Consider the following 9,626-nt stretch of genomic DNA (forward strand, 5'->3'; position numbering starts at 1 on the left):
CCACTGGAATTTAACCAAACTGCTGGTGGCTCTCCTAGCCCAAACTTCATCTAATCACTTTCCTTTGCAGAAATGCAAGAGAAGTGGAAGACTGAGGCAGAGCCAGATCCAGCAGTAGGTGACCATGGCATTCACCTATGGCCCACTGGCTGAGAGGGGCCCTGCTTGCCAATGGACTGTCACATTTTTTTAATTACAAATACAAAATACATCTTTTTGTTTTTGAGGGCGTTCTCCTTTAAAAATGCCAGTTGCACACACCTGTGTCTGTATCATCGCACATACCTCTTGTTCTTCCTTACTATGCAGAATTTAACATTATGTTCTTTGCATTCTTTTGCTGATTCTTTCATGGAATGATTGTAGACACACTTCAAGACAGATTTATGCTGCTTCTGTGAAATTATTTTTCTTCGGGGTGTGTGTGTGTGTGTGTGTGTGTGTGTATATAGATGTCACATTTAGGAATAACTGGTTGTTATTTAATTTTCTCAGGCTCAACCCTGTACCTTAGTTACAAGAAGCAAGAGCAGGAATCCTCCACCCCAACTACTAAGGTGTTAAAAACTTGAATTTCAAGGAGTTCAGTGCATAGCCCTCAACAGTCCAGACTTTTGCCTCATATTTTAGGTCTGCTCCTAATTAAAGTTATGGTTTTCTGGCAAATTAGTGAGGAAAGAATTAATTAAATAATCACAGCCATTTAAGTTTTAGTCTGCATATCCTTCAGAAAATACATGGTAACACAAAACTTTTTTATTCTAGCAACTTTCTAAGATTATACAAGCAATATTTAAAATTTGTCCTAGTTTTGGACCTTTGCTTTGTCCAGATTTCTTGTGCTACAAGGTTGAAAGGTATGGTTAAGTGTTAAGTGTATTTTACATGAAACTGAGTGTCAAGTGCATTTTATAAGGAGTTGAGAGATTCAGGGGAAGAGAGGTTTACTGCTGCTCATGCTAAGACTGTTTACAATGTGCAACTGTTGTTTAGCAAACGGTATCACTATTGTGCTAAAGAATGTAAAAGTATTGTTAGTAGCACATCAGGTAGTATATTTGCTTTTGATGCAGAAGGCTGTGGATTCTACTCTCACACCATGTAGATGGATTGCTGACAGAAGTTCGAGTAGACTTTTATTGATGTAATGTTCTGAATTGGGCGGTTTTATCATTATTGGTCCATACATTTTCTTTCATTGCTGACTATTAAAATGTTCAAAACTACAAAGTTAAAACATGCTCTAACAAGTGGTGTTGTATTATACAAGGGATATATACAAGGAATATAATTTAATATAACTAGGAAGGTGAATCAAAGAACACATGCATTTATGCATGGGCCTAAAAATGTGTGCAAGGGGCCTATGATTTGAAAAGAGCCCAAATTTAAATTTTATCTGCCACTGGCCAGATGCATTTTCTTTGAATGTTGGTTTCAGTCCTGTTTTAATGAATATGACTTTCAAGGGCTGAGAAGTTTTAATGCTGTCTGTTTTCATTTTGAGACTGTATTGCTTTGTTTAGCAAATGTCTGTCAGTGTTTGTGCTATAAAATTTGGAAAAAAAGTTTTAAATTAAATCCAAATAATCGTTGTAGAAATAAAGCACAAAACAGCTTGCATGCTGAGAGGTTTGAACAGTGTTTATGGTTACTGGGTAGAAATAGCCAAGGAATGGGACTCTGGAATGGCTGCAAAAGGATGGTGTGTATGGGGGACCCAATTCATTACCCTGCCTAGGGCCCCGTTTAACCATGATCCGGCTCTGCTGTGTGGTTCTCTTCTCTTTGGGGAGGGGTCAGAGCTACATGCTAGTTAGTCATGAAGAAAATATTATTAGAAAGGCTTTTTTTTTTTTTAGTGCAAGAATGGCAGACCCCAAGACAACAAATAAAATGTGTTCCAAGCCAGATGTTACTGTGCTCATTTTGGGCATTCCATAGTATAACCATTTCTGCCATATGTAAATAGCTTGATCCTACTATCTAGTTTTATTTTATTTGTTTACCAGGTAAGGCACTGGACAGGAATGTCCCTCATCAGGAGTAACCCAGAAAGACTGTTTTATTAAAAGATTTGCCCAGATTCACACAGTAGGCAAATAGACTTTGGACTTAAAGTATTTCATTAAGTTTGTAGCCTTAATCATGTGCACTAACTGCCACTTTGAAGAGCAGCAAGCCCAGGACTGTGTCCCGCCGTACTCCACTGGTCACTTCTCTTATTCCTGATAACATTCTTCTCACCAAAGCACTCTGTAGTCCTACCCTCAAATTAAGTTCCATTAAGAAATTTCCATTCATGACCAGATAAAGCTACAGTTGGACAAATTCAACCAGGGAAAGATTCATCCAAATGAGGAATCAATAATAAGTATTTTTTTTTCAATGGGGGTTTCACCCCACCCACACACCATTACTTATATATACTTACTCCACAATCACACAACCATGAAGAAACAATAAAACTAAAAACAATACAGTGAATCATTCCTGACACTCTAAGAGAAACAGTGCTAGCAATATTTCTGTATGAAAAATGGGAAGCTATGAGTTGCAACTGATGTAATTCTGGTCAACAAGTTGGGTCATGTCCACTTTACACTTGGCCACTGGTAGACAAACCAACACAGACATAAGTGCAGCAGTGGTAAAAGGAGAAAGGCTTCAAGAAAGGGACTTGACTTGAAAAGGTTGAATGAATGGGCAGAAAGATAAATGATCTGGTCTAGTAAATGTGAACACAATATACAGCAGTTGAACAAAAACAAACCTGGCATGAAGCACTAGCTGGGACAGTGAAATAGGATGTGGCAAAGAAGTAAAATTATCTGAAAGCATTTATCACACCTGGAATGGACCACAGATGTCAGATAGAAAAGGTCATGGCAGAAGTGAACAGAATAGTGGAGTATATCTTCTAAAAGACAGATTCCGGGATAAAATAAGTAATGTTCACACTTTACAAAGCCTCAGGCTGTCAAGACACTGAGTACTGCATGTAGAGACAGTTGTTTTAGACTGTTGAGGGCAATGCAGAGGAAAGCTTCCAGAAAACTCTGTTGGATGGCAGGAAATCAATAAGAATAAAGTTCATAGAAGTTGGGATCTTCTCACTGGAAAACAGAAAGGATGTTGGGGCAACAAGATATAGGTGCACTAGATAACCTAATTCCCTCCTTCTGCCAAAAGGCATATGCACATGATGTGATACTTAGCATGTGTCATCCTTAATATTCATGGGTCTTCCTCAGTTTTCAAGGATCTGCCCATATACTTTGCTCATGAAACATCATTCACAAGACATAACATGGCTGCACAAATCCTCCATGTTGCTTACAGCTATGAGCATATTTTTAATAGATATTTTTCATATTTCTACCCATTGATGCCTCTACTAATGATGCCAAGGACTGCATTGTAGCATTTGGTGGCACTTCAGCATCTAATCCTGGACCTCCAAACCAATCTTGTGACCAGTACGGCATATCACAGTGATTTACTCCTTGCATGAGGTCCTCCATAATTACACAGCCCTTCTCAATACGCAGTTTAAGTTACTGCCCTCTTTTTTATCCTTTCCCTGAAATGCTGCCAGCTATTAAACCAGTCTCCGCATTCACATGGAGCAATTTCTAGAGTAGTATAATTCATAATACACTGTTCCTTTGCTCATTTTGGCCTATACCAGTTTAACATGGACTGTTACAGACATGTAGATACATGCATGCATACATACAAACACAGACAAAAAGCTAGACAGGTACATACATAGAGAGCGAGAGAGAGAGAGAGAGAGAGAGAGATAGATAGATAGATAGATAGATAGATAGATAGATAGATAGATAGATAGATAGATAGATGAGGGGAATGTTTGGCATAATGGTTAAGGTTTTTACCTGAGAGATACAAGATCAACAGACAGACAGACAGAGACAGAGAGAAGCAGATAAAATAGGCACAAGAGTAGGCACGTAGATACATCTCTTACTGGCTAGGGACATTACCCTGCTGATATCTGTGCATTCTGGCTCTAGGTAAGGTCCAGCAATCTCTTTTCAGTAATATAATTCTTAATGACATAAGCCTAACTACCACAATAAATATTGCTGATACCTCTGCTGACTTAACATTTCATCTAGACTCCAAGAAAAAAAAAAGACTTGTATGTCTTTCGGCTTTTCCCGGTTAGGGGTCACCACAGAAAATAAAAAGACTAATAACCTAATATAAAAAGAAGAAATCTAAGTTGCCTTGATAATCATATTCTATATAAAGATTAGTATATAGATAAAGATAAACACCTATATGCCTACATATGTACAGATTCACTGGGGGTACATTTAAAACCATAGTGTTTATAGTTTTATTTATTTATTTGCAGATCAAGGAAATCCTTTATATTTGTTACAGATTCATCAGAAACTGTACCAGACTGGGTCATTCTGCTGTGTAAGTGTGAGTCTGACACTCTGCTGCATAATTTATCTTCCATCCTGAGAACACATTCTGAATATATGCTCATAGTGAAGACTTTGTCCCTTATGTATAGACATGTCAAAATTAAACGGAAACTGAAAGAGAAATAAAATAACTAAAGATACAGTGAAGCAAAATGTGAAGAAATATGCAAACATTTGAGTAGTAGATGTTTAATGGAAAATATGAACATTTTTTTATTTGGAATTATACAATGACTGGCCGTTAACATTCAGAAACGGGCACACTGATTGGTCAGCCTAACCAACGTGCCTGTTGTAAATCGAGCATATACCAATGGAAAAAAGTCCAGTCACCTGGACCCTCTTCTATTAATATAAGCTATGGAAACTCTATTTTTTATTTTTAATTTATTTTTTTAAAATACACTTTCAAAAACCGGAGACTTCAAAAGAATGAGATGGACAGGACAGAGAAAAATAAAAGGATAATCAGGTACATTATACAAAACTAGAGAAGCATACCAGATTATCCTTTTATATTCTCTGTCCCATTTTTCCTGTATATTGAAAGTCTCCATATTTCTTCTTTTAATTAAAAACAAACAAAAAAAGCTAATAGAGATCTTCCTTTCTCCGTTGCTTTCTTTACAGAGCATTGATGTACTGCGCAAATGTGGGAATGAAAGTCCCATACACATGCACAATACATCAGGAAAGCCCCAGGATACTGGGGGGGGGCACAAAAGAACAACATGGGACTGTTATACAAGGGCATTACTTAAGAAAAGTGACTTAACTTTTTTCTTAAATAACATCATTGTATAATAACAATAACCCATGGCTGGGTGTTGGTAATGTTGGATTTATCCATGGTTGGCTTTGTTTGGTCACTCAGGCTTCGCCCTCGTGACCAAACCACGCCAACTGTTGGTAAATCCAACATTACTCACATCCTGCCGTGGGTTGCTAATACTGCTGCATTACCTCATATCTAAAACTGAAATAGTGTATTAAATGTCAGGATATGGTAGGCATGGAATAGAACACTCAAGTTCTGTTCTTGAAACCCAAGGGTTTTAGCAGCATATTAGAGTATTACGGCTTATGGCCAAAAATCAGTCTTTTGAACCCATAGTCCTCTACTTCATATTTTCAATTACCTTCTTTTATTAGATCCACATTTTAAATGTTCTGCAATTACTGGCAGTTGTTGGATATATGAATACCACCTGTATGGAGCTTCTAAGCCAAAAAGGAAACACCTGCTTGATTCACCTATGTAACATCTTTATCATTTTAATTTAAGCATTTTATGAATTAGGACTTTTAGTCCACAGATTCAAGAATCGCTTTTCAAGGTTTCATATTAAAAGAAATATCAGGGTCAGTCTATTTAGAAAGTTCCCTCCAATGATGAAGATAGGAAGATATTAATAGCAATCAGCAGATAAATGTTGCACTGGTACTGGCAAAATAAGCCCTTCAATTACATAACTTTATTTTAATTTAGTTTTCTTTTTGTGTGCATGTATGTATATGTGAACAAGTAAGCAGGTGTGTGTGTGTGTGTGTGTGTGTGTGTGTGTGTGTGTGTGTGTGTGTGTGTGTGTGTGTGTGTGTGACTTCATGCCCACATAAGACAGCATATTCTCACTACCAAATCCACCACAGAAAATGCTTTAATCCAGTTCATACTTGTGGAAATATATGAACACATGATCGATGACTTGTGATAATTCTGAGATGGTTAGATGCAACCAAGATGAAGTGTATCAGTAGCAAATCAAACTAAGCTAATTCTGCAGACTGTCAGGATTCTTACATTTTTTTCTATGTAATTTATCAACTTTTAAAAGCAGTTCACTGCATGCGAGCACACACGTGCACATATACAACCCAGCTATTACATGTGAAAATATTCATATACAGGTATGTTCTCTTTTTTATCAGCTAGTGCCCCTAATTTTGATTCTTGGTTGGTTATCTTCTATTCTTGCCTCAGTCCCCCACCCCCACCTGTTGGCACCTATGCCCTATGGAAAATTCAGTTTGCATGCCCCCATTGTTCAGTTTGCTGTTTTCTGTATTGTCATGTCATCTGCAGTTCTGGCTGTCACTTGTTCCAGTTTCACGTAGTGTATTCGTACTACTAGCAAAATGACTAAATACGGTAATCCAAAGATGCAACACAGAATTCTTACATTTATACACCTAACAACCATGCATCTATAGTTTAGAACTTTGACAGTTGCATATTTTTTTTAGTGTGAGTGAGTGTGTATGTGTGTGTGCAAGGGGGGGGTGATATGCACCCAGAGACACTGGTACTGCTTTTAGCTGCAAAAAACACATAAAGATTACACATTCCCACTGACCTTCTGTGCTTTAGAATTAACTTGCTGAAGTGATACAGCTCTTAAGTTTTATGCCTTGACTGTTTTTTTTTGTTTGTTTTATTCTTTTCTGTAAGGAACTATTCTCCAAGTACTGCAGCATAGACAAGTAACCATTTTTGTCTTGTTCTAGTTTTGCCATCAAATCACAATTCAGCCTGTGTAATCTGTCACCATTCTCATCCCCTTGTATCATTCACTGAAAAGCCATTTCAGTTTCAGGTCCTCTCATCACACTATCTAATGGCATTCTAGTCTCTACAGTCATGTACCCCACCCCCCCAGACGTCTGGTAAACTAAACTGAGCCAGTTTATATCTATGTTGTCCCAAAAGTCTGCATCTACAAGTAAGTCAGCTTTTATGATCCCACCTTACTACCACTAGGCTATCCATTACTAATAAAGTGTGTTTGTATATTCACCCCAGGGATCACGTCAGTCGCCCTGCTAGACAGGGGTCCAGGAAAGTAAATAATGTGGGAAGAAATAGCCAGGGAATTGTTATGGATAGGCTTGTATAGGCCCTAGGGCTGATATCCTAGTACCAACCTATGAACTCCCATCTGCAAATAAGCTGTACTGATTAGATGACCATTCCTTCTTTAGTCAGTAGAAACCCATTTATCATACACTGCGTCCAAGTGTTTTGTACTTAGGTTTGTTACCACCAGGCCTCAAGTTTACCACACTGCTAATTATTTATTTTATTAACAATAAAAATCTGTGGAGATCAGAAATTCCCTTTACAGAAACATTAACTGACAAGTTCACTGTTAAACGTTATTGTACTGAAGATAGGTGAAATCAGACCTAAGTCTCCAAGCTTTGCAGTGCAGGGCTTTAAGTGCTACAGTTCAGCTGTTTCTTGTACCAAACAAGTAATGGAGAATTTCACTGCGTATCTCCTCATAAACACAAACACATAAATTCTTACAAGCTAGCATCACTGCAGCTATGAAACATGATGATGTTATATACACAGAAACACAAACACACAAAATTTTCCAGTGAAACCCAAGTCTGTTTCTAATACTGTTCAAACCACTAACTAAACTGGTAATGCCCTTGGTACATTAGCAATTAAACAAAGGAGCATGTTCACTGCGTTCTTCTATGTAAGCACACACACACATTTTATATATATATATATATATATATATATATATATATATATATATATATATATATATATATATATATATATATATATATATATATATTTGTGTGTATATTTCTTTACATATACATTACCATTTATAGACTGATTTTGACAACATTTATTTTTACATGTTAAAATAATGCCCTCCCCACACACTGCAGGTTGTCAGAAATTATGGCTATTGTAAGTAAACAACAACCTCCTGCATCCCCACCCTTGACCAGAAACCTTGCAAAGAAATGCAATGATATGCTTAAGTGACACCTACCTTTCACTTGATTTTCATACTCGGCAAGGGAACCCCTTTCTTTGCGTAGTTTCACATGCGATGTCATCCTGAAGGCAAGATAGCTCCAAACTTTTGTGCTTTACAAAACAATCTCCTCAACCCACCGTAAGATTTGCAAATCCTCAGCAACAAAGACCAAGTTGTCTATATATATATATATATATATATATCTTTTTTTTTTTTAATTTTCTTTTTTGTTACCTTATTTCTTTACCTTCGGTTGTAGTTACATACGTTTATGAAAACAGATCAGGGGAACAGACAATCTAATTCTGCTCACTCATCATCTTGCAAAATTACTGAGTTTAGGAAACTGCTTTTATTGTCAATGAAAAGAGAACTGCATGAACATCCATAAGTGATCTTGCGTGCATACATTCCTTCAACATCCTATAAGGCAGTTATTTCTGAGAAGACAGGTTATCTGTAGAGAAAGAATTATGCTTCAAAAAGAGACCCAATAATTATTCTGTGTGTGGTCCTTTCTTGTAGAAATACTTGCTGGAGTAACTGCCACCCCATGTCTTTTATGTCTTCAGCAGTCCTAGATCTGATTTTCCTACTTAATGCTGAATGAAGCACATAAACCATGTGAGCAAACTGGATAGCATGGCCCTCATAGCGGTTTCTTGATATTCCATTACCTGCCCTCTCTCCTGAATGCAGAATGCCAGAGCAGAGACAGGCCCTTATGACACAACCCAAGCCACTGCCACAAAGCAAGTTAGAAATAAAAACGTTGATCTTGTTGTGCCTAGAATAATCTGCAGTACTGGCCTGCAGTCTGTAGTGCGATTAACTGCTGTTCCAGGACTGTGATAATAGCAATGTTGCTGCTACTGCTGAGAGAAACCAATTCTCTCTCTCTCTGTCTCAAACACATCAATATTGCAACTACACAGGGAGGGGAAACTAGCTTTCAGAGCAACAGCCAGTCAGTGCATGTGCTAGTTTAACTCTGTAAGAACCAGAAAAATAAAAGCCATGTCAGATTCTCACGTGTTCATGACTGAAGACTCAGCCAAAGCTTCAGAGAGAAGTAAATCTTAAGATAATAAATGCTCTGCCACTACTTTTTCGATTTCCTAGCATTTTTATTTATCTGTTTTTTAAGGCATATGCAGGTGATTTATTAACAAGGTGATAATGATATGTAAACAGCACCTTGCAAAAATGTCAGGGAATGCTCCACTCAGATGAAAAGACAGCGCGTATTAAAAGCTAGCTCATATTAAAGAACAAATTAAATCATTGCAGTTTTATTCATTGAATATCACTATTAATAGACGATGTAGGTTTCAACAAGTCATGCATTTAATTATTTTAAGTAGCCAAATCTGGA

The 9,626-nt window shown here is 37.2% G+C and overlaps 1 protein-coding gene across 1 annotated transcript in view; it reads right to left on the minus strand.

Moving 5' to 3' along the window:
- Window positions 1-9,296, minus strand: part of LOC122808356 (SLIT-ROBO Rho GTPase-activating protein 2C-like) — a 369,557-nt gene extending 360,261 nt beyond the window's left edge. The window contains exon 1 of the mRNA XM_044079322.1: window positions 8,264-9,296. Coding sequence (XP_043935257.1) covers window positions 8,264-8,330 — 67 coding nt within the window. The 5' untranslated portion in view covers window positions 8,331-9,296. The remainder of the gene's footprint in view (window positions 1-8,263) is intronic.
- Window positions 9,297-9,626: the final 330 nt, after the last annotated feature.

This window comes from Protopterus annectens, chromosome 8.part0 (assembly GCF_019279795.1).
Source record: "Protopterus annectens isolate FY-2018-M chromosome 8.part0, PAN1.0, whole genome shotgun sequence".
NCBI classification, from domain to species: Eukaryota; Metazoa; Chordata; order Ceratodontiformes; family Protopteridae; genus Protopterus; species Protopterus annectens.